At 41.8% G+C, this 26,022-nt stretch overlaps 1 protein-coding gene across 17 annotated transcripts in view; it reads left to right on the forward strand.

Moving 5' to 3' along the window:
- The window catches only part of LOC122564459 (FH1/FH2 domain-containing protein 3-like), a 650,002-nt gene that overhangs the window by 439,227 nt on the left and 184,753 nt on the right, over positions 1-26,022 (forward strand). For all 17 annotated transcript variants that reach the window (XM_043719360.1, XM_043719363.1, XM_043719365.1 and 14 more), the window contains exon 8: positions 16,342-16,453. In XM_043719360.1, the coding sequence (XP_043575295.1) occupies positions 16,342-16,453 (112 nt within the window). The remainder of the gene's footprint in view (positions 1-16,341; positions 16,454-26,022) is intronic.

Below are 26,022 nucleotides of genomic sequence, written 5' to 3' on the forward strand. Positions count from 1 at the left end.
GAATGTTCAGGATAGCTGATTATAATTTTGAAATGGATGCAAAAATAATCTTTTCAGCATGTCAAAGCGAGCTCATGGAACTATTACAAAACAAAATGGGATTCTTGCTGTTGTAAGGGCAAAGAGTGCAAAAGGAAAGAAGTTATTACTAAACCTTTTATAAATCATTGGTTATAACTTAACAAGAATATACTCAAATTCTGGGCAGCCAAATGTTGGAAGACCACTAAATCCTTCAAGTGAATGCTAGGTGGATTACTTAAAATGGTATGTTGGATGAGGGACTTAAGCAGAAAAAGGACTGAATTCCATCTGGTTCATAAACAGTCCTGTGGTCATATAATCTTGCAGTAATGGAGTTTTTTGATGAATCATGCCAATCGGTCTACATCAGTTAGTCTAGAACAGACCCATACCTAAGGCAAAGGGAAACCCCCAGAAGTGGAGAGTTTTGGGAACCATCGGTCCAAGGTCACCTCCTAAGAATGTCATAATTTCCATAAGACATGTCTTCAATCGCACTCAAACCGTATTCCAAAATGTTATTTTGCTCCTGAGCACACCAACTGAAAGAAAGTCTTCTCTATCTGCTGATTGTCAAGTTCCCATGTTATACTAATTTGATGACAGTAAGGCATGTTATACTAATTTGGTGACAGTAAGGCAAGTATTATGGGCAGTGGGCACCACTGGATGTATTGCAGAATGAGAGAAGCTTTTTCTCTCCCCCACAGGAGTCCCATTCCTGACCAGATTTGATGTTGATGCTAGGTGGATATAAATTCTCAATGCTTACACCCCAACCAATGATCCCAAGTTCTAACACTGTCGTGAGATCAGAATAAGACAGATTATATATAGGAGAGTGAATGAGTGGAGACAGAGTGCTTATACCTATCCTGTTTGACCCGGAGATTAATTGCTGTTATATGTTTTTGAAGATTTGGTTTCATAATACAGTTGAGATTTAATTTATCTTAATGAGCACCTAATTTAATAGCTGAAGTGAGATAATTAGATTCCCTACAGTGTGGAAACAGGCCTTTCGGCCCAACAAGTCTACACCAACCCTCCGAAGAGTAACCCACCCAGACCCATTCCCCTAACTAATGCACCTAACACTACGGGAAATTTAGTATGGCCAATTCACCTAACCTGCACATCTTTGGACTGTGGGATAAAACCGGAGCACCCAGAGGAAACCCACGCAGACACTGGGAGAATGTGTAACACCACACAGGCAGTTGCCCGAGGTGGGAATTGAACCCAGGTCTCTGGCGCTGTGGGGCAGCAGTGCTAACCACTGAGCCACCGTTGCCAGGAATATTGTGTTCAACTTCTTTTCAGAGATCAATATCAAATCAATTAATTGGAACTGCCATAAAACATAGCTTCCTCTTGGTAATCTCCTGCTTCATTAGCCTATTTTATTTTTAATGAGTGTCTTGGTATCAGTCAGGCAGGGCAGTGCTTTTCCAAAAACCGAAGTGATGAAAGCTGTAACAACTGGTGCAGAACAGGCCAACTCTCTGTAGATTTGAAACTTTTGACACTGCTGAATTCCATCTCCTTTGAATTTTCCCCTCTTCCTGCCCCAGGTCCCTAAACCCCTCCTCTGGATGCCATTAGGGGGGGATTGAGTCTCTGTTTTAACACCAGAAGCTTTCTCTGACTCAGCTGGGCTTTGGATACAAGCCACTGACTATAATGTCTCATAACCTTTTTAATGCACTGCAGTGCAGTTGGTGGGGGGTGAGGTGAAGCAATAACAAAGGTGACTCAACATTATCTGGGGAAAGATAAATAGAAAATGTATCAACGGTTAAAATGATAAATGACTTTGCCATCAATCATGTCAAACCACTAATTTTAGTTTCACTCTGTCAGTATGTTTTATTTATCCATCTCTAGAGGATTACAATTTTTATAGAATATGAGAACATTTATATAATATGAAAATATAATCTGAACATATCAGCAGGAGTTGGCAATTCAGCTCCTCCAGCCTACTCCACTATTTGATATGGGAGAAAGTGAGGACTGCAGATGCTGGAGATCAGCGCTGAAAATGTGTTGCTGGAAAAGCGCAGCAGGTCAGGCAGCATCCAAGGAGCAGGAGAATCGACATTTTGGGCATGAGCCCTTCTTCAGGAATCCTGAAGAAGGGCTCATTCCCGAAACGTTGATTCTCCTGCTCCTTGGATGCTGCCTGACCTACTGCACTTTTTCAGCAACACATTATCACCACTATTTGATATGGTCAGGGCTGATCTCATCTTGGGCACAACTCCATTTTCCTTCCCGTTCTCCAAAACCTTTTAACCCATTACTGATGGTCTGTCACCTTAAATTTACTTAATGTCCCAGCATCAGCTATACTCTGATTCACAACCCTTTGTAAGTAATTTCTGCTCATCTCGGTTTTGAATCTCCTACCTCTTATCCTAAAACTGTGACCCATCATTCTCAATTATTAGATTCTTCATTAAAATGTGTACTTGTGTGTATCTTTGTGTACAAGGACACTCTTCAGTCAATGAACGTTAGCCTCAAGAGCTCTTTTATTGAGAATAATAAAGAAAATGTACCAACTGTTGGTGCCTTAAGCCAACAATCAGGGCTCAGTCACAAGAAAGTAGCTAGCTTTAAGCATCGGTTTGGAGGTTACCATGATCAACTGATCACTGTTCTTAAGATTTGGCTTGGAGCTTGCCAGATCCAAATGAATTGGTAATGTTTACCAGGACGGGAGGGTTTGAGTTACAGGGAGAGTTTGGTGAGGTTGGGATTTTTTTTTTCACTGGAGCAAAGGAGATTGAGGAGCAACTTTGTAAAATCATGAGTACAGATAAGGTGAATAACAAAGATCTTTTTTTCCATAGGATAGGGGAGTTCAAAACTGGAGAGCATAATTTTAAGGTGAGAGGAGGAAGATATAAAAGGGACTTGTGGGGCACCGTTTTCACACAGGGTGGTTGGCATGTGGAATGAATTGTTAGAACGTTTAAAAAGTCATTCGGACAGGTTCATGAATAGGAAAGGTTTAGAGAGATATGGGTCAAATGTAGGCAAATGGAACTAGTTTAGCTTTTGAGGAAACTTCATTTGCACAGGCAAGTTGGATCGAAGGGTCTGTTTCCATGCTGCAAGACTCTGACTCTCAGGAAACTTTTCTTCCAGTGAGAATAAATTTGTGGAGAGCCTAGTCAGTCAGTCCATATATTCATGCATGGGATGAGGGCGTTGCTGGTCTGGCTGGTGTATATTGCCCAGAGAGTAGTTAAGAGTCAACGGTATCACATTTAGGATTTGATACCTGGGTCCCCAGAACATGACCTGGGTGTCAGGATTAACAGTCCAGCAATAATACCGCTAAACCATCATCTCCCCATATGTAGGCCAGGCAGATGCACAAAATGAAGATTTATTATCATTTCTGATTAGAAACTTTATAAATAACCCAGGACCAGTACTAGATGACTAAGCAAAGCTAGTACTTGAAAAAGTAGAAATGTAGAGATTATGCCTCAGGATGATGTGAGGTTGAGACCTGAACCTTTAAGGGTATTAGAGCATTTTGAAAGGGCTGAAAGCTAGGAAAAGGTGGCACTTTGTCTGAATAATGGTATTAGCACAATGGAAAGTGATGATCAAGATGTAGAAATAGTTTTGAAAGTTGAGAATCATAAAAGGCAAAACATCACTTGAGAGAGTAGTGTACAGACATCTGTAACTACATGGTATGGTGGAACATGAAGAAATAATGAACTTGTCAGAAAGGCACAATGATGATAACGAGAGATTTTAATCTATATATTGACTAAAAAGGTCAAGTTGGCAAAGAAAACCTAGATAAGAATTTCATAAAATGTTTTAGGATAATTTCTTAGAGCAGTATGATCTGGAGCCTAACACACAGCTAACTATACTGGACATGGTATTGTGCAACTAGATAGAATTGATTCATAATACTATAGTGAAAGTGTACCTGGGTAGTAGTGACTATTATATGATTGAATTTTTCATTCTGTTTGAGGGAAAGAGAAGTATGGTCAAGACTACCTTTTTAAAAAAATAAGTAAATAAGGGGCATGATTAGGGCGCCTCCGGCTGAAGTGAATGAGCAAGTTAGGTTAAGGGAGCTGTCAATAGAGATGCAGCATCAGACATTTACGGAAATGTTTCAGCATACGTGCGTTCCAAACAATAAGAAAAATTCCCAAGGATAGACCCACCATCTGTGGTTAACTAGAAATGTTAAAGATAATATCGAACTTAAAGAGCATGTAATTGTGCAAAGAAAGATGGCAAGTTCAGAAGATTGGACTGAATGTAAAAAACACAGTATGACCATAAAATTGAGGGAAAAGTTAAAAATGCATGAGAGATCTAGCCACGAATATAAAAACAATACAAATATATTTCTAAAGAAAAACCTTAAAGTATTGGCCTTATGGGAAATGAGACTGGAAAATTAATAATGGAGAAGGAGGAAATGGCAGATTCAATAGGTATTTTGCATCAGTCGTCACCACAGAGGATATAGCTATTATCCCAGAAACAGGAATAAATCAGGAAACTGAGGGGATGGAGGAGCTCAGGAAAATTAGTACCACTTCTCTAGTGATTGAGAATGAATTGTTGGCGTTGTGGGCCAACAAATGCCTGAGTCTTTAAAGGACTTCATTTTCATGTCTCAAAAGAAATGGCTAATGAAATAGTCTATGCAGCTTTCTAAAATCCCCTTGGTTTGGGTGCAGTCCCACTAGATTGTAACATAGCCAATAGAACTCCCTTATTCAAAAAGGGAGGAAGACTGAAAGCAGGAAACTACAGGCCAGTTAGCTTAACCTCATTTATAGGGCATATGTTAGAAGCTATCATTAAAGCAAGGCACATGAATTAGATCAAAGCAATCACAGTCAGCATGGTTTTATCATGAAGAAATTATGTTTGCGAATCCATCGTAGATTTTTGAGGAGTTACTGTGGATAAAGACATTTGGCAAGGTGCCAAATCAAAGGACATTACAGGAAATAAAGGTTCATTGTGTACAATCCAGTTTATTTGCATGAATGGAAGATTGGCTGGCTAACAGGAAATAGAGAATAGGTGTAAATGGGTCATTTGTAACTTGGCTTGGTCTAACTAATGGTGTTCCACAGAAACTGTCTTGGGGCCTCAACTGTTGACAATTTACATAAATGAATTTGATACCTTCTTTCCCTTCAGTCAAGTTATGATCACCAAATTGCTGATGTTAATTGCTGATGTCCCAAAAATAGTTGGGAAAGTTGTGAAGAAGACACAAAACAAAACTGTAAGTGATTGGGCATTGATGTGTTAAATAGATAATAATGTGGGAAATGTGACATTGTCCATTGTAACAGAATTAAAAACTCTGCAGCTTTGAGAATCTAATCTGATTAACCATGATCTTCTTACATATAGACCAGGTTCAAAGGGCTGAATGGCCAGTTCCTCATTTGTATGTTCATTTGTAAAGCACTGTAGAAGCAGAAAATCTGAAATTCAAGAAAATGTTGGAAATACTCGGCAGGTCTGCATGTGGAGAGAGAAAAAGTTAGTGCTTTCACAAGGTCGTTGATTTAAAAAGCTTACTCCAGCTTGCCCCTGAACGTATTCTTCCAGACCTGAGCATTTCCCAACAATTTCTGATTCTGTTACTTAAGGAAAAGGACCACATGCTGAGTCACCACTTAGACCTATCACCGCAATGAACGGGTCTGCTGTTAATGCAACTTTCTCTTGGTTTGTGGACTCTCTCTTTGGTTTCGGAATATTTTCAATTGCAAGTCAGTTGTTCCACTTCAGGCAGCTTTCGATTCTTGCTGACTGTTTCCTCTCCTCTGCACATTTATTTAAAACAAAAACAAAATGCTGGGGAAAATAAAAATCAGCAGGGCTGGCACCATCTGTAGAGAAGGGAACAGGCTAAAAGTTTTGGATCTCTTTGATCTTCCCATCATAATTAGCTTTTGACCAAGTGGTGGCTGAGACAAGGGCAAAGGTCTGTGAGAGGACAGATTGAATGAACGACAGCCAAGTTGACAAATGAAAATGGGCAGGGAAAAAGAACAAATAAACACACCTTGACCAACGATGTGTAAAAGAAAGAAATAAAACAAGCAAAACTAAAAGAAGTAAAATGGTGGACAGATTAGATTAGATTACATTACAGTGTGGAAACAGGTCTTTCGGCCCAACAAGTCCACACCGACCCGTCGAAGCGCAACCCACCCATACCCCTACATTTACCCCTTACCTAACACTACGGGCAATTTAGCATGGCCAATTCACCTGACCTGCACATCTTTGGACTGTGGGAGGAAACTGGAGCACCCGGAGGAAACCCACGCAGACACGGGGAGAACGTGCAAACTCCACAAAGTCAGTCGCCTGAGGCGGGAATTGAACCCAGGTCTCTGGCGCTGTGAGGCAGCAGTGCTGACCACTGTGCCACCGTGCTGCCCACAATCTACTGCTTTCTCAAATTTGTTGAGCTCCATACTTGATCCACAAAATGGTGGAGTGCCTTTAAATTTAATTAAATTCCACAGTATTGGATGTTGGGGGGAAGTAAATGACAGTTCCACATGAAATAAAGGCATTTGGTCCTGAAATAAAAAGTTCTGACAAAGGTCTTTGCCACTCTTAGTAACTCCATTTCATTTTCACAAAGTAGTCTGTTACTTTATCACGTGTACTAGATGTTTCTTTTTTCCCCATATTCCCCAAAATTATTTTACAAATGTACAGCCAACAGTCAACCAAATTCCACTCTGTCCCTGAATTAATTCCTTTCAAAACATTGACATGAATTGAACACAGCTTTGAAGAAGTAGCTGTTTGGTTGGTCCCCAGGCTAATATTGGCTGTCATTTTCAGATTTAAGTTGATAGAAGACGGTTGTTGCCTTCCCAAGACCTGTTGGACAAGGCACCTTAAGTGCTATTCTGCAGCTGTTTGTGGTTTTTTTCCCTGTATTTTTGAGAGGTCTGTGATGATGATTACCCCTTACTGCAGCACTCTAAATCACTCTGACATGTGATTTATTGCATGGTAGTAATTCCAGGTGACCTGCACGTGGGATAAATCGATGATAGTATATCCCTGTAATACACTTTCATGCAGTAGTCTGCCGTAGGCCATCTCTCTGTTGACCCAGGTGTTTCCAAACAGTGAGAGGTTTGGTGGGGTGGAGGAGGGGGGCGGGGGGAAAGAGAGTTCATCTATAGTACACCAAAATGTTAGGTTCCTGTGCATATATCAATTCAGGCTGTGAGGTACTGAACTCGAGAGCTACCTCTTGACCTGGAAGTACGTTACACAAAACATATGTGAAATTGTTATCCTGGAGTTGAAACATTTTGCTCAGTTATTCCTAAACCTAATGTGCGCAATTCGCATATTGACATTTTGTTTGTCACTGCTGGTCTGTGTTAAGCGATTTAGTGTGTTCATATTTACTATTGTGTGGTAAAGTCACAACAATATCGCCATGTGGAACAGTTTCTAATTTCTTCCTGCATCTCTCGAGGGCTCACAGCTCGTTTTCCTCTGGGAATTTGTGTCTTGTGCAGTGCTAATTATGAAGTGCAGTTTGTTAACTTGTCCAGAAGTTTTTTTTTTTGGACAGTTGTTTGGGAGTGTGTCTAGGTGGCCATTGTGAGCATGCTGCCTAAGTGTAAATAGGGAGGGGAGGTGGCCTTATCAACCACACTTCAACCTACCTTTGGCCAATGTGCTAAGCATCCAGTTTTGCGAGCTATGTCATAAGATAGAATAGGTACCAAGTCACAATTTCCAAAGTAGATAAGGCCAAGGTGACTAGAAATTGGCCAATTATGAGAGTCCTTAGCCAATTTATTCAAATAGTCATTTACTCAGCTCAATTGAGAAAGACTTAGTAATTGAACCAAGGCATACAGTTGATGTGTTAATAATGTGACAACTGTGTGTCATGCACTGTAGAAATTCAACAATGATTATAATAATTACAATATTTAAAAGGCGTCTGGTACGTAAATAGAAAGGGTTTAGAGTGATATGGGCCAAATGCTGGCAAAAGGGACTAGGTCAGATTAGGATATCTGGTTGGTGTGGACGAGTCAGCAAGAAGGGGCTGTTTCCATGCACAGTGACTCTCTGTCTCTGTGACATTTGGGTAATTCCTGACCAGTTAATCTCTGATAATCAATACTTCAGAAATTCACTAAGGTTCCATCAACTCCCAACTCGACATCAACTCCCAAACCCATGACAACTTCCATCTAGAAGGGAAACAGATACATGGAAACAACGCCACTTGCAAGTTCCCCTCCAAGCCATTCACTGGTCTGACTTAGAAAAATATCACTGGGTTCCTTGAGTGTCACTGGGTTGGAATCCTGAAATTCCCTCCCTGACTGCATTTCTGGGACTGCCTGCAGTGTTCAAGAAGGCAGCTCACCACCATCTTCTCAATGACAACCATGGACATGCAATAAAACCTGGCTCATTTAATAGTGCTCACATCCCACTAGTGAATTTTTTTAAAAAATTACTTCATACTGTTTTGAGTGTACATATAATTTATTCCTCCTTTATCATATTATCTGAATATTATTTTAATGTACATTATTCTTAAAGAAAACTTAGTGTGACCCATCTGCATGAATCACTCAGGTTCCATCTTTCTATGTTTCCATGAACTCAGGCACACATACAGGAAACTAAACAAGGACAAAATCTGCAAGCTTTCCCCTGTCACTTGTAAGCTTTCTCTACCTTGTCAGGAATGTATTTTTAATTCTGGCAGTTTTTTTTTTGCAAAAATCCAACATCCAAAGTACGTGTTACGATCCTTGAAAATCTGAATGAGGTAATTTCTGAGAACAGCCTGATTAAGATATGGTGCCAGATATGTTTCAGGTGCAGTTGGAGTTAAAGTCACCACAGCTTTACCAGACTGTAGACCTGCACTCCCATTAGAGAGGGGGGCAGAGAGGGCGGTGGTGGTTTAACCTGAGGGTCACCATGCCTCAGGCGAAGGTTGAGGACAGTCCTTCAATGGTAACCTCAATTGCTGAAATAATTGAACCTGCACTGTTAGCATCACTGTGTGTTACAACCTGCCAATTGAGCTAACCAGCCCTTAGGAAATTGGGGCACTGCCCCCAACCTTCAAGATCCAGTGTCTACCCAATGCTGTCTCATTTATTGTTACCAAGTGATTTGCTTTTAAAACTGGCCAAATTTTACATTATTGTTGTGTCGCATGTTTGGACTTTGATACGTGAGCGTGATTTTTGTTTTAACCATTTTAACCATAATATTGAAGATTACCTCCAGTCAACAGTGCATGCAAATCCCTGTCCTGATTTCTTGCATTGCACTTTCCTTTTGTTTGTTCAATTGAAACCTCCTTGCTTTAGATTCTTGGAGCCTGGGCCACATTCCCTCACTAAGTTTCAGCATCTCTTGGCAGTGGGGCATGTAGAAGATAGTAATTGTCCTGCTGCCCAGAAGCTAATTGAGCTTCTGGAGTGGTCAGTTGATCTACCAGTAAGTCCTGGCGGTCTCCCAGGGGACAAGAACTCTCTCAAACTGAGCACTTCCTTTGGCCCACAGAGGAGTCTCTTTGAAATATTGGTCACCAGGCAGTAACTTGCTTTGCCTTTGCTAATGCTGTACACCTGTGTACATAATTGCAGCATATGGGAGTGAATTACAATATAAGATATCTGGGCAGCACAGTGGCTCAGTGGTTAGCACTGTTTCCTCACAGTGTCAGAAACCTGGGCTCAGTTCCACTCTTGGGTGTCTCTCTCTGTGGAGTTTGCATGTTCTCCCTATGTCTCTGTGGGTTTCCTCTGGGTGCTCCAGTTTCTTCCCACAGTCCAAAGATGTGCAGGTAGATGGATTGGCTATCCTAAATTGCCCATAGTCTCCAGAATGTGTAGGTTACAGGGATAGGGTAGGCGAGTGGGGCTGGAAGGAATGCTGTTCAGAGGGTTGATGTGGACTCGATGGGCCGAATGGGATTCAACATGCAGACATGGGTTTCCTCTGGGAACTCCAGTTTCCTCCCACAATCCAAAGACCTGAGGATGCGCCTGACTACACACCCACTTACCTTTCAGTTGTTTATCATTAATTGCTGTTTTATAATTCAGCTATCTTCTATGAGCTGTTTCACTGGGTCTTCTCAATATCTCTTCTTCCCTTCCCCACCCGCCTCCCCCGCCCCCAAAAAATCTTTCACCCAATCAAAGTTTACACCACTTGTACCTTTGGATACTGCACACAGTTTACATTGATAATGACACTGTGCTCCTGTTATAACACATTTGCAAAAGAAGTGTCAGAAGTACTTTACACTTTACTCCTTTTTAGAGTTTGCTGTTTAGATAACTTGGATTATACAATAGTATTTTATCTTGAGGGCAGTCTTCTTAATCTCTATTCTTATCGCTTAACACCTTTATTCTGTTTCCCTACTGAGCACTTAAGTGTAGAAGTAACTAATCTAAATGTTGACAGGTGTAAGGAAAGGAAGAAAGGTGAAGATTGCAATGCAGGTTTCTGGGCATTATTATGTATAATATCAGTCAATGGACTGAAACCTGGACTACACCTCCTCCCATCCTGCCCCCTGTAAAAACGCCATCCCATTCTCCCAACTCCTTCGTCTCCGCCGGGCTACAATACTATGATCGCCATCTACTGTTGAAAGTCACTCATTACATGCACTGAGCTCATGTTATTCTGTATTATGAATAATAATCCTGTTTATGAATTTCTGAACCTGTAATTTTAAGTAAATTAGAGACCTTGCTTTGACATGATGTTTAACAAATGAAATTCATCTTCACGCCCTTTTACGAAGCTTCATTTTATGTGTGCATTTATAATGTATAGGTATATATAGACACTGACTGTGACGATTATTTTCTTTAATCTGTCAAGATGACCCATTTAAAGAGCAAAAGTGAAGGATACCCCAGAGGAACCCTGAAGCTTAGAATATATAAGGCCAGTTGTTTGGTGGCTTTAAGACCCTAGAATGATGTTTTCCAGTTTGCAGTTCTCACCTCTCCGCTGATGTTCCCCCTCAATAGATCCGCAATTATAATTCAAATGTATTTTCTTGTCACACCTTCAATTGAGGTACACTTTACGTTTCTATCATTTCTCCATCATGAGCAGCCTTTTTGTCTTTAGTTCTGAGTACCCTCACAATCAGTTCCACTTGCTCCCCCTCTGCAGCATAAACAGTTTTCCAACCCATTTCAGTTCTGAACAAGAGAATTTGATGTTAACTGTTTCTCGCTTCACAGATGCAGCCAGACCTGTTGAGTTTCTCCAACACTGTTTTCATTTGAGATATAGAAATGTTTACGTTCCTCCATAAGTGGCATTCTCCTTTAAGAAATCTTGACCACAAATAAGTGCACAGCACATTTTCCAAGCCTGTTAATGTGTGGGCTGGATGTAAATTTATTGAAGGATCCTTGGATTGGTGTATGTGATATAAATTCCTGCTTTAAACATTATTTATACTTCATGTAAATATTCAGTGGTGTTTCGGTGAACTGTCAGCCTTTATGATAAACAGCATGATGAAGTTGTTGGGGAGGTCAATGGAGGCAAAAAATAATTTTTCTGACTTGTTCTAAAGAGATCCAGTGGATTTAAGGACCCTAATTCTGCTTTTGACTGCATTTATTTATTCAAGGGATCTGGGCAGCACTGGCAAAGCCATCCTCACTTAGGTCATTGCAGTTGAGAGCCAGCTATGTTCTGTGGGTCTGGAATCCCATGTATGTCCAGACTGGTTAAAGATTTCCTTCCCTAACAGACATTTGAGAAGCAGATAGGCTTTTCTCACCAAGTTGGTTCAGTACAGGAGGAGGCCATTCGGCCCTTCGTGACTGCACTGGTTATATTCCCTAGTGACAATCTCCTGCCTTTCCCTGAACACCTTTTACTCTGCAAATAATTATCCAATCCCAAATGAACCTACATTTACATTTCCACGTATTGCATTCCATCCCCCTAAGTGTTTTTTTTTTTCTCCTCGCTACTTTTGCACAGCATTTTAAATCTGTGCCCTTGTATACTTCTTAATTTTAAGACTGGGATCAGCTTCTCCCTGTCTTCTGTATCTAGCCTGCACCTAACTGCGAAATCCTCTATCAAATCTCCATTCAGCCGCCTCCTCTCCAAGGAGAACTATTCCAATTTCAATCAATCGTCATAACTGAAGTATTGCTTTCCTGGAGCCAGTCTTGCAAATTGCTTCTGTAATCTTTCCTATAATAGGTACAGGATAGATATAGGACAGATGTTGGAGGTAGTTTCTTTACTCGGAGAGTAGTAGAGGCGTAGAACGCACAGCCACTGTAGACTCGCCAACTTTAAGGGCATGTAACTGGTCATTGGATAGGTATATGGATGGGAATGGGGTAATGTAGGTCAGATGGGCTTCAAATTGGTTCCACACATTGGCGCAACATCAATGGCTAAAGGGCCTGTACTGTGCTGTAATGTTCTATGTTCTATAAGTAGTACTCACAACTAGGCACAATACTGAGTTCTAACAAGTATCTTGTACAAGTTCAGCATCACCACCTTGCTTTTGTACTCCGTGCTCCCATTTATGAAGCCAAGAACATTGCATGTTTGTTTTTATTAGCAGCATTTTCTACCTGTCGTGTCACCTTCATTGACCTCTGCCCACATACACACAGGTCCCTCTGATTCTGTGAAGTCATGGGGCATTGGCACCAACATTACCGAACATGGCAGCAATGGGAGACCCTACACCTGAACTGTGCTGGGACCTGTATCGTACAACTAGGACAATAGAGCAAAATTTAAAATAAAATAATGGACGACAGGTATCAAGTGAGGGGCGATTCCTCAAAATGACAAAAAAAAAGCAAAATAATAGAGCAGAGGAGAAATTTTGGTAATAATTGCCAATATGAGACAAAAAGGACAGCGTATAAAACTTCGAGTGCACTAGCAGATGAAACCAAAGATTATAAGCAATAGTGTAAAAACCAGAATTTAAGGCCCTGTGTCTAAATGTATATAACACTTGTAATGAGAATGGTACATTGTTTGTGTGAAGATACTTATGTAGGTGTACGCAACAGGTATTTTGGGTCTGTCTTCATGGTAGAATATTTATAAATTTCCCAAAGATAATTGAAAATCAGGAGGCAATGGCGAGAGGTCAACATATAATGATGATCATCTCCAGGGATCAGAGGCAATGAAACTGATTGGACCTAAAAGTTGACAAGTTCTATGGCTGGATTGCCTTCATTCTAGGGTCTTAGAAGTGGCAGCAGAGGTAGTAGATGCATTGATTATCGTTTGTAAAATTGCTTAGATTTTGGAACACTCCCAATGGATTGAAGTACTACAAATAGAGCATCTTTATACAAGAAAGGAGAGAGGAAGGAAACTACAGACAGGCACAAGGCTAATTGGACATAGCATCCTTATAGTGTGGAAGCAGGCCATTCGGCCCATCGAGTCCACAGCGACCCTCTGAACAGCATCCCACCCAAGCTTAACCAAACCCTTACATTATCCCTGTAACCCTTCGTTTTCTATGGCCAATCCACCTAGCCTGCTCATCCCTGAACACTGTGGGCAGTTTAGCATTGCCAATCCACATAACCTACATGTCTTTGGATTGTGGGAGGTAACTGGAGCCCCAAGAGGAAACCCGTGCAGATGCTGGGCGAATGTGCAAACTCCACACAGACCGACGCTAAAGGCTGGAATTGAACCTGTGTCCCTGGTGCCGTGAGGCAGCAGTGCTAACCACTGAGCCACTGTGCCTAGAATACATTCATAAGGACATTATGGGAGGATAACTGTTCCGATTCTGATCTGTTGAACACCTTCAATTTTAATCAGTCTGCCATTGGCAGCTGTACCTTCATTTGCTTGGGCCCTAAATCCTGGAATTTGTTCCTTAAACCTCGGTGTCTCTGTACATCTGTTCCCTTCTTGAAGGAATCTTTCAAAATGTACTGAATTGTTTCGACATTTGATAGCACTGCCAAGAGAAAAGACATCTTTCAGCTTTAAAGGTACGATATAAAGTTAATATTTTGAGTCCAACTCAAAGTGTGAACTCAGTTTCCCTCTCCTCAGATGCTACTGATCTGCTGAGTTTCTAAACTTTTTAAAATATTTCAGGTCTTCAGCTTCCGCAATCCTTCCATTTCGCAAAAATGAAGTATTTTTCTTAAAGAATAGGAACTTGACCAACCCACCCTCCACTCCTGGCACCTTCCCTTGCTGCTGTAAGAAGTGTAAAACCTGTGCCCACACCTACCCCTCACCTCCATCCAAGACAGCAAAGGATCCTTCCACGTCTGGCAGAGATTTTTCTGCACATCTAAACACCTCAATTACTGTGTCCGTTGCTCTTGATGTGGTCTGTTCTACATTAGGGAGACAGGACACCAATTAGTAGAACATTTCAGGGAACATCTCTGGCATATGCAGCAAACAACCCCACCGTGCCGTGGCCAACCACTTTAACTCCCCCTCCCACTCCGCTATGGACAAGCAAGTCCTGGGCCGCCTCCACCACCAAGTCCAAAGCATCCAATGCCTGGAGGAAGAATGAGTCATCTTCCACCTTGGGACTCTCAACCACACGGCATCAATGTCGACTTCACCAGTTTCCTTATCTCAACCACCACCTACGCCCCCCAAATTCCTAATGAAGGGCTTATGCCCAAAACATTGATTCCCCTTCTCCTTGGATGCTGCCTGACCTGCTTTTCCAGTGCCACACTTTTTGACTGTGATCTCTAGCATCTGAAGTCCTCACTTTCTCCAAGAGAATAGGAACAGGCTGATTGGCCCATTTAAGCCTGCTTCACCATTCAAGATGTCACAGCTGATCTGATTCATGTCCTCAACATGCTATTCTGCCTGTCTCCAATAATCTTTGGATTTCTTCTCAATCAAAACTCTATCAAACCCAGCCTTGAACAGTCTAAAGATGAGGTTAAGTGGACTGGCTATATTAAATTGCCTGTAGTGTCCAGGGATGTGTAGGTTAGGTGGATTAGCAATGGGAAATGCAGGGTTACAGGGATGGGTGTGGTGGGTTGGGGGAAATGCTCTTTGGAGAGTCAGTGTGGACTTGATGGGTTGAATGGCCTGCTTCCACACCATAGGGATTGTACAATTCTATGAAGAGATTCAATTTTTCAATAGCCTAGTTTCCACTGCTACCTCTGGAAGAGAATTCTCAAGAATGATGACATTTGGAGAGAGGAAATTCCCTCCCCTTCTTAAATGGGAGACCTTTCATCTTTAATCTGTGCCCCGAGTTCTTGATTCTCCAGAAGAGGAAGCATTTATTTGCAGCATCTTCCCTTTCAGAATGTGCTCTCCCCCTCTCAATCTTACATGTTTTAATAAGATCATGTATCATTCTTCTAAACTCACATGAATACAGGCCCAGCTTGCTAAATGCTTTCTCGAAAACTTTTCACTCCAGGGATCAATCTTTGAGCTTTCTCTGAACTGCTTCCAATACCAGTATAAGTACATAAGACCCAGAACTGTGCACAGTACTCCAGGGAGGCTTCAATACAATAATATCAAAACTTCTATACTTCTCCTCCCTTGTCGGGGATTTGGGGTGGGGGGTGGGGTGTGGAGTTGGTTTAAATAAAAAAGGCCAATATTTCATTTGGACAATGTTGAGAAATGATCAGTCAGTGTTGCTGGGTACCTTCCATGAATTCAAACTGACGTCTGGGAGGTTGTTTGAGCAAAGTAAAATGCAGTCCTTTCACCCTTTGTGAAGTTGGAGCCAAATTTCTGCTCAACTCTCAGCCCATTTCCCTTTGCATCCTTCCCACAGCTTGCTTACCTATGCACCTTTGTACTGTAGCCAAATCTGATCGCACAATCAGCCTTTTCATCTAGATCATTAATATGGATTGTAAATAATTGAGACTCGAATGCTGAACCATGTGGCACTCCACTAGTTATCGTTTGCCCAACATAATTGACCCATTTATTCAGACAACTTCCTTTCGTGAGCTAAGAAGCCCCCACCACATAACACCATGAATTCTTAACTTGAGCAGTAACCTTTTTTTATGTTGTCTTATCAGATGCTTTGCTTTTGGGGTTCTATAAGGTAGAGCTGATGACTGTGATTGCACTTTGTGTGAATGCAGACTGATCTCTATGGACGTTATTTGTGCATGGAAGGATATTGAAATTCTTTCACCCGTTTTGAAGCTGGAGCAACATTTCTCTTTGTCTCTATTTGTTATGTAGTTCCGCCTGGTGGTGAAGACAGCCCTGAAGCTGCTGCTAGTGTTTGTGGAGTACACTGAATCAAATGCACCGCTTCTTATCCAGGCTGTCACTAAAGTGGACCACAAGAGGGGTGAGTGCCATTGTTTTATTTTATTCGCTCAGTCATTTGACATCATAACTGTCCTAATTATTTGCAACCATGTTCTGTTCTTTGTCAAATCCCTTTCAAAGACAGTCCACTGACAAAATCATGTTAGCTAATGAATCAAACAACTTGTGTTTATTCAGCACATTAGTCTGTTTAAACACCGTATTGCAGAAGTCTATGGTATCTATTTAAATGGAATAAATTGCCCTTCCTAAAATTGTAGGTCCTTACAGCATTGTCTCCACACCTCATTGTCAGGGAAGTTACCCAATCATCTCCATTCTGTTCAGAAATAGTGTTATTGCTGCTGAGGCTTTCTTTGTCAAATACAATGAGCTTCTTGTTTAAAACATTGTCACTAGTGCACAGGATTGTAACACGGTGTGAACAAAGAACCATACAGGGGACAAATGTATCCACTGACCTGTGGAAATCTGTCTCTGTTATCTTTTAAGCTAGTTACAAATTCCCCATGAATAGATAGGCTGAGGGCACTGTTTGCTTATCCCAATGATCTGATTCTCATTCTTACAAAATTAAGAGGCGGATTAAATTTAGAGACTGGATTCAAGCAGCATTGCCTGTGTATTGGAGCCACTATTGCTCCAGATGCTGACATCACCACCTTGTAGATGTTATCGAGCCCAGACCTTTTTATTCCCCTTACGAGAGAACCCATGAGAGAACCAGCTCTAGCAACTCTAGCATGCCTGCATTGCCATTCTCTAGGTTCTATCCTGTAAGCAGTATGATATTTTTGCTCTGCTTCACTGTATTTAAAATGCTGAATAAATAATCTGAACAGTTTCCCCTTTGCTAGGTGCAGCAATTGCAAAATTGATCTAATCAGTATTAAACTTGCTTTAAGATTTTTTCATGTTTATCTTTAATGATTGAGTGATTCTGGGTGCAGGACATGCTCATGCTTGGGATAATATGTTGGACTAAAGGTGACGTATTATAAGTTATAGCTGTGATTTTGGCTGTACATCATCCTGCAGTGGGACACCTCGCTTGACGGTCTCTTCAATTAAGTAACTTTTTTTTCAGAATTTCTCTCAAAGATCCAGTTGGAATGCTCGATGATGTGTAATCCTGTGGTTGCATATTTCTGAAATGACCATTTCACTCTCCCCTCCATTGTCATTTGCTGTTCCAGTTCCTCCCCACAAATATTGTCAATGGGAGAGATGGCCTTTTGATATAGCCATACTACTACTACAGATCCTCTGACTTCAATGGAGAGAAAGGAGCTGGTAAAATTTTCTAGTGGTGTCATAAGCGCATACAGAACACAAACAATTTCGCAAACTTTTTTTTTGTAACTCCTGCAATTGCTATGTTAAAGGCTGTTGACTCTAAACTGAAGTGCTCCTCTCTGTATGTGAGAATTTTTATATTATTCATCTGCCTTCATGGTCTCACCCCTCCCCATTTCCTCCTGCAGCCCTCCGGTCTCTGAGATCCCCAATTCCACCTTCTTGTCCATCATTGCCCTTTTCTCTTGCCACCTTTGGCAACAGTTACTTCAGCTGCCTCAGCCCCAAGCTCTGGCATTCACTCCTGAATAGAATCTTACTTGGTCCTGTTCTTTTGGTCTTTAAGGAATTACCTTTAAAAAAGCACTACCTCTTTGGCACGTTCTTTTGGTTACTGACCAGTAGATACTTTATGTGGCTTGATGCTCCATTTTGTTTTATGATACTCCTATGAAGTGCTGTGAAGATTTTACCACGCTAGAGGTGGCACATTTTTTTAGTGGTTCCCTGGCCAATGTCTGATAATCTCCCAGAGTTTATGGTTCTTAATTTTTCTGGTTTATCCTGGTAGAATTTAGGGCCCAGGGGCTTCAGGTCAGCTTTGTTTATGTCCTGCTATCTCATTGGTGAAGAAGTCTTCACTCTGAACTCCAGGGATGGTTCATTTGAGTAGCTTGGGTTATTTGGCACATTGATCTAAACCTTTCCAACCTGTAATTTACTCTGGGCACCACACCCAACAGCAGTAGCATTGCTGGGTTACTGGCAGTTTTGAGTGCTCACTCCCTGCCTGGTCCAAGTTTGTTGCCAACCTGCCATTTGGAGAAAGTGTGACCTGCATAGCTTTGTCGTTCAGATAGAAGATGCTTCTTCCAATAGCAATGCTTCAGGCACTGAGTGTGCTTTCGTGCAGAGGGACCAGGGCAAAGAAAAACTCCAGTAATACGAGCAGGAGTAGGTCATTCAGCCCTCCAGCGAGCTCTGCTGATTACTGTTACTTCCACTAGGAGAGGCAATGGCCTAGTGTTATTATTGCTGGATTGTTATCTTGCCATGGCAGGTTATGGAATTTAAAATTAATTGGGGGGAAAAAGTTAGGAATTAAGAGACTAATGATGATTATGATTGTCAGGAAAAACCCCATCTGGTTCATGCCCTTTAAAGAAGGGAATTGTCATCCTTACCTGGTCTGGCCCACATGTGACTCCAGACCCACAGCAATATGGTTGACTCTTAACTGCCCTCTGGGCAACTGGGGATGGGCAATAACTGCTGGCCTAGCTAATGATGCCCTCAGTCTGTGAATGAATAATTTTTAAAAAACTATCTTGTAGCTGATATTCTACTTAATGCCATTTTCCTCCACTCTCCCATGATGCAAAAGTGTGGAGTGAAAGGCTTATTCAAACAGCGTGCATGATGGACTGTATGGCTTCCTGCTGTCCTATAAGATTGCTGGGGATTCTTGATTGATTGATTCCACATGTTGCTCAGGCATCAGTGCAAAAAGAATCATTACTCCATAATTGCACAGGATCAGTTGTCAGGTGAACCTCAGCTCTTGCCTGGATCCTCAGATGTGCTTAGTCCAAATCACATTTAAAAATAGGAAGAGAAGTAGGCCGTTCAGCTTGCTACGCTGTTCAATATTATTATGGCTAATTCTCCAAATCACTATGCTGTACCCACTTTCCCCCCATAACCTTTGATCCCTTCAGCCTGAAGAATTCTGTCTAACTACTTCTTGAAAACATTCAATATTTTGATCTCAATTGCTTTATGTAGCAGAGAATTCCATAGGTTCACCACACTCTGTTGGTGAAGGAATTTCTCTTCATTCGATGGCCTACCCCATATCCTCAGACTGTAACCCCTGCTTCTGGATTCCCTGCTAATCAGGAACATCCTTCCTGTCTCATCTTGTTAGGATTTTAAAGGCTTCTATGACATCATCTCTTCACTCTTCTAAAAGAGTCCATGATTTCTATAGCTGATTTTCTCTGGTAGAAGATTGCAACTCACCTGTGCTGCATGAATTTCAGAAAGTTTCAGTGGAGGCCTGAAGTTTGTAGTGGCTGCAATTTGTTGTCTCATTCTAATTGAGGTTAAGGCAATCTAAAGTCTGTGTCTGATAACTGTTGCTTCCATTTGGGTAGGTAATAGCCAGTGGTACTGGTCCAGTGTTGCTGGACTGTTAATCCAGAGAGGTCAGGCAGCATCCAAGGAGCAGGAGAATCGATGTTTCGGGCATGGGCTCATGCCCGAAACGTCGATTCTTCTCCTTGGATGCTGCCTGACCTGCTCCGCTTTTCCAGCAACACATTTTCAGCTCTGATCTCCAGCATTTGCAGTCCTCACTTTTTCCCCTGTTAATCCAGAGACCCAGGTAATATTTTGGGGAGCTGGGTTCAAATCTGCCACAGCAGATGGTGGAATTTGAATTCAAGAAGAATCTGGAATCAAGCGTCAAATGATGACCATAAATCCGTTGTTGTTTGTCAGAAAAACCTATCTTGTTCACTAATGTCATAGAGTCATAGAGATGTACAGCACAGAAACAGACCCTTTGGTTCAACCCATCCATGCCAACCAGATATCCCAAGCCAATCTAGTCCTACCTGCCAGCACCTGGCCCATATCCTTCCAAGCTCTTCCTATTCATATACCCATCCAAATGGCTTTTAAATGTTGCAATTATTCCAGCCCCCACCACTTTCTCTCTCTGGCAGCTCGTTCCATACACATACCACCCTCTGCGTGAAAAAGTTGCCCCTTAGATCTCTTTTCTATCTTTCCCCTCTCACCCTAAACCTATGCCCTCTAGTTCTGGACTCCCCACCCCCCAAGGAAAAGACTTTGTCTATTTATCTTATTCATGCCCCTCATGATTTTATAAACCCCTATAAGGTCACCCCTCAGCCTCCGATGCTCCAGGGAAAACAGCCCAGTCGATTCAGCCTCTCCCTGTAGTTCAAATCCTCCAACCCTGGCAATATCCTTGTAAATCTTTTCTGAACCCTTTCTAGTTTCACAAGATCTTTCTGATAGGATGGAGACTAGAATTGCATGCAATATTCCAACAGTGGCCTAACCAACATCCTGTACAGCCACAGCATGACCTCCCAACTCCTGTCCTCAATACTCTGACCGATAAAGGAAAGCATACCAAACGCCGCCTTCACTATCCTATCTGTCTTTAGGGAAGGAAACTGCTATCCTTAACTGGTCTGACCCACATGTGGCTCCATGCACACAGCGACATGGTTGATTCTTAACTGCTCTCTGGGCAATAAGTGCTGGCCCAACCAGCGATGCCCTCATCCAATGAATTAATATAAGGAATATGGCTGCTCTGTGAAATGCTACTGCAGGTTAGTGAGCATTTGTAGAGTGATGTTAACAATTTGATAATCGCCCTTGGCTCTGTGGAAGCCTTTTACTTTACTACCCCACTCCCTTGTTGCTTTAACACCAGATACTTTCATGGGTGTCGTTGACTTAATTTGTCTCAGACTGTCTACCTTTATAATATTTGTCTGTGTTGACGCCAATGCGCCATTCTGTCACATGTAACCATATTGTACAGGTGAGCAGTTGTTCAGCAAGAGCCTGCTGCTACCTCTACATCGATGATGCACAAGGTCCTTTAGGATTTGTGTTGAGACCATAAAAAGCCATCCACGTTTCCTGATAATACAAAATACCATGTGGAACTAATAGCATTTGGATAGGTCCCATAAGAGGACATAATCACAGAATTGTTACCATAAAAAGAAGCCATTCAGCTCATCGTGCACAGCTTCTATTCCCTAGTGCCAATCTCCTCCCTTTCCCCATCTGCCTGCACACCCTTTCTATCTAAGTAATCATTCAATGTCCTTTTAAATGCCTCCATAGAACCTTCCACCACCACATTCCCAGCAGTGCATTCCATACCCTAACTATTAGCTCTGTGAAAGCTCTGTGTAACATCACCCATTATTTGCACATCATTTCAAATCTACGCCCTCCTGTGGTTTTTTAGCACAAGTGGGAACAGCTTCTCCTTATCTACACTATCCTGCCTGTTCAGGGTATTGAAAGTCTCTATCAAATCTCCTCTCTGCCTTCTCCTCTCCAAGCACCACCATCCTAACCTCTTCAGTCTGACCTCACAACTGAAGTTTCTCATTCCTGGAACCATTCTTATAAATCATTTCTTCACACTCTCCAGTGCATTCACATCTTTCCTATAATGCAGTGCCCTCGACTGTATACGATTCTTCAGCTGAGAATAAAGGAGTATCAGTTGAAAACCCCAGAACTGTAGAGAGACTACTGCAGTTTTAAATAGCCCATTTTAGGCCATTAAAACTTTTGAAGGTACATTGTACCTTCCAAGAGAAATGTTACTCTATTTGAGTCAATAATGAATCAAAACTAATAACTCTAATCATGAGTCAAAAACTGGAGTGACTAGCCCCCTTTCCACTTTAGAAAACTAAGAAACAATTTGATTGGAATTTAATTATTAAGGATGTGTTTGGGGGCGAATCAGGAAAAAAGATTATTTCCACTGGCTGTGGTGACAGAGGTAAGGACTCATGGACTTGCTCACGAAAATGTTGAGGAAAAAGGCTAGGAGTAATTTTTTCTGTAGTAATGAAATCCTCTGCCATAGGGGTTAGTTAAGGCAAAGAACACTGTATTTTAAGACAAAATTGGATGATCGTTGGAAACTGAGGAAGTTGTAGGACTATGGGAAGCATGTGGGGCATCAGGTCTACGTTTTGTACTGCTCGATGAAAGAAGCAAGGCAGTGGGGTTTAATGTTCTCTTGTACTTTCTCACACTATTTGTTCTACTCATGAATGGCAACCATTCTGCAAATAATCCCTCATTCAGCATAAAGAGAGGGAGAGAGAGAGAATGGGTCGCCCAGAAACCAGCTCAGAATTGTTCTCAGGGCTGAGGAAAGGTGTTGAGGTGAGTCTCCGTGACTAAATTGGCCTAAAGAATCTGCATTTTTAACAGGATGTATTGACGCTGGCAAGGACATGCTGCTTGTCCTTGGGAGAAGATGAATCGGATTTTTTCTTGACGCACTATGTTATGATGACCATGTTCCCCTGATTATGTTAATTCCAAGATTTCAGCCAGAATGCTGGAGGAAGCATGAAGTTTTCAAGAATGATGTGTAACTTGGAAGGAAACCTAAAGGTGATGGCATTCCAATAAGTTTGTCGCTTAGTTTCAGAGGTCTTGGGGCTCAGAGAAGCACATGAATTTGTTTATCATGCCTGCTTAAGAAATAGGAACTGAAGAAGTCCACTTGGGCCTTCAAACCATCTCCAATGTTCAGCAAGGTGGTTGTTGATGTTCTAACTTGAGTCAATCTGTCACCAGATGCCATGAGGATGGTGCATTTGCATCCCAAAGATGCAGTTGCATCATCTGTGAAGTGGTGACATGGGTCCTGGACAATTCTAACCGCAGGCACTCCATCACTAATACCATGGTCACCAGTGCTCAGTTTGGGTTCAGCAAAGTTCCAAACCTTATAACGGCCTTAGTCCCACATGCTGTCAAAACAGCTGGATTCCAAAGGCAAGACATGCAAAATTGCACTTGACCATCATTTGACAAAGTGCAGCATCGAGAAAGCCATGTAAAATTAATTTGCTGATAACTGGAGAAAATTCGTCATTTAGTTGGAATCCAGCTAAGATCCATTTTGGAGGCTAATTACATCAGCCCAGGAGATCAGGGACAGATTTTCTCAGGACAGCATCCTCTGCCCACACATCTTTACACACTGGTCAGTGGCCTTGTTCACTCATGGTTGTGCATCATTCAGTTCCATTTCACAACTCATTGGATAATAAGACATTCCATGGCACCCCTGCAGTAAAATCTGGACAACACTTGGTCTTGGCCTGACGAGTGACAATTAGCATTCAAGCCTCCACAAGCGCCACGCAATGAGTACCTTTGACAAGAATGAATTCAACTACCACTTGCAGTGGTTAATAAAGATTTTATACTAACTCATTTGTGAAGATAACTAGGGATAAACAATAAATGCTCTCTTTGAAAAGTGTCACATAAATGAATGGAAAGGTGTGTCCACAGACCCACTATCTTATACAAGAGGAATGGGAGGACAAATGTTGGCTGTAATATGCATTGTTTGGGAAGATATAAAATCAAGGAGAAAGTGGGGACTGGAGCTCAGAGTTGAAAAGTGTGGCTCTGGAAAAGCACAGCAGGTCAGGCAGCATCCAAGGAGCAGGAGAATCGACGTTTCGGGTATAAGCCTTTCATCAGATATAAACTCAAGTATGTGAACAGCAAGAGACAATGTTAATTATGTTGCTGATCAGATAATTTCACGGTTCTGTGTTGATGAAGAAAGGATGTTTGCAGGATGTTTTACTGAGATGAGGCAGTGCTTCAAAAAGCTTGATAACATTAGATTCCCATCTGTTCACATGGCAAACAGCATATCAGGAAGCCTTCTGCTCACAACCGGATGTCCTTCACTCTTGCTCATTCTCACTAGCTAATTGTCTGTCTGTCTGTCTCTGTCTGTCTCTGTCTGTCTCTGTCTGTCTCTGTCTGTCTCTGTCTGTCTCTGTCTGTTGCCATCCTCAACCTCATGTCTGACTTTGATTTCAAGAAAATAAATCTCTTGTGAGGCAGTATTTCCAACTGAGCATTTACCTCCACTTCTGGACTGGAAGAATTTGTTCCACATGTCTGTTTAATCCACCCAGCGATCTGTAATTGAATGTTTGAATATATTTTTAATGTAGAGACCCAAAAAATTTGGAATGTCTCCCAGCACCTTTGGTGATAGTCTTCGATGCAGACAGTCATTTATGTCTTCAAAAAAAAAAGTTTGGGATGACAATCTTGGATTGTGAATGCTTGAAGCCTTTGATACACAGCTGCAACGTGCTGTTTTCAAAACATCACTTGTCTGTTTCACCTTGAACTGTCATGTGGATTTGAGGTTGCTACAAATTGACTCAAAGATTGCGGATGACCTAACTATACTCTTTCTGTGGAGCATTTAAATGAGCTGGCATTCTATTGATGTGGCTTTCAGCTACAATCATTAACATTTGCTTTCTGGCCTTTCTACTCTTTTTTTTTTCCTTTTTCTCATTTTCCCTCTTTCTCTCTCTCTCTCTCCCTCCCACACTCTCCCTCTCCTTCCTCCCCCTCTTGCTCCTGCTCCCTCTCCTTCTTGCTTTCCCTCCAAAAATGCACATCTTTGTGTGCAATGCCTGCCAAACCAAAGCTATTCTAAGATGATGAAATAGGTTTCAGTAAACGTGCGGAAACCAACAGAGCATTTCTACAATTGTGGCTATTGTTGGACTAAATTGGAGAAGATAATGACATTTCTACAGAATTCTTGACTCTGGTGCAGCAATCCAACTGACCTCAAAGGCCCAGGAGAGTACATGTTTGTGGGTAGCAGGCCCCGGTTCTGCAGTACATCTGTAACCATTTGGTAATGACGTTGTCTTGTTCCACTTGGCTGGGTGTTCCACACCACTGCAGCATTATTCTGCAGCAGGGTGCTGCCTCCCTGTGTGGTGACCAAAGGGCTTTAGTGGTCACTGTAAGGGTTCATGCCACCCAGTTGTCACATCCACTGACCACGGATGAATCTAGGAATGAGACTTGTTCTTCTCAGCAGTGTTACATACACATACAAAAATGTATTTAAAAACTATTGGCTGTGAATTTTCTTAACTCTTTTGGAAACCTGGACTAATGCAGGTCAGAAGGAAGCCATTTGGCCCACTGTTTGTAACAGCTCGTAGAAAAAAGCTGCTCCCTACCCTTAGTTGATCTTAAGTATTTATCCACCACCACCAGCAGTGTATTCACGAACATTAAAACTCATTGCGCAAGAAGTGTTTTCCTCCCACCATTGACAAGAAGTTTGTGTCACATGATTACCAGCTCTCCTGCCCTGGAAACTATGTACACAGGAGCCTCAATTATCCAAAGGACACGGGTGGGGAGTATTTTGTTCGGTTAATCGAATGCCAGATAACACAGTTTAGCCGAGCTTCAGGACCTTTTGATCTTGCCGGATAATCCAATATTCTGATTATTGAATGCAGGATAATCGAGGTTCCTCTGCATTCCTATTCAGTTTATTAAAACCCCTCCAAATTCTGAATCTCTCCACCACAGCTCCCCTTAACTTTCTCTAGTGTCTCTCCAACTCCTTTTTTTTTTAAAGCTCTGTCAGTTTGCACTGAGAGGTGCCATCTTTCAGACATGATGTTA

Source organism: Chiloscyllium plagiosum, chromosome 29 (genome assembly GCF_004010195.1).
Source record: "Chiloscyllium plagiosum isolate BGI_BamShark_2017 chromosome 29, ASM401019v2, whole genome shotgun sequence".
Lineage (NCBI taxonomy): Eukaryota > Metazoa > Chordata > Chondrichthyes > Orectolobiformes > Hemiscylliidae > Chiloscyllium > Chiloscyllium plagiosum.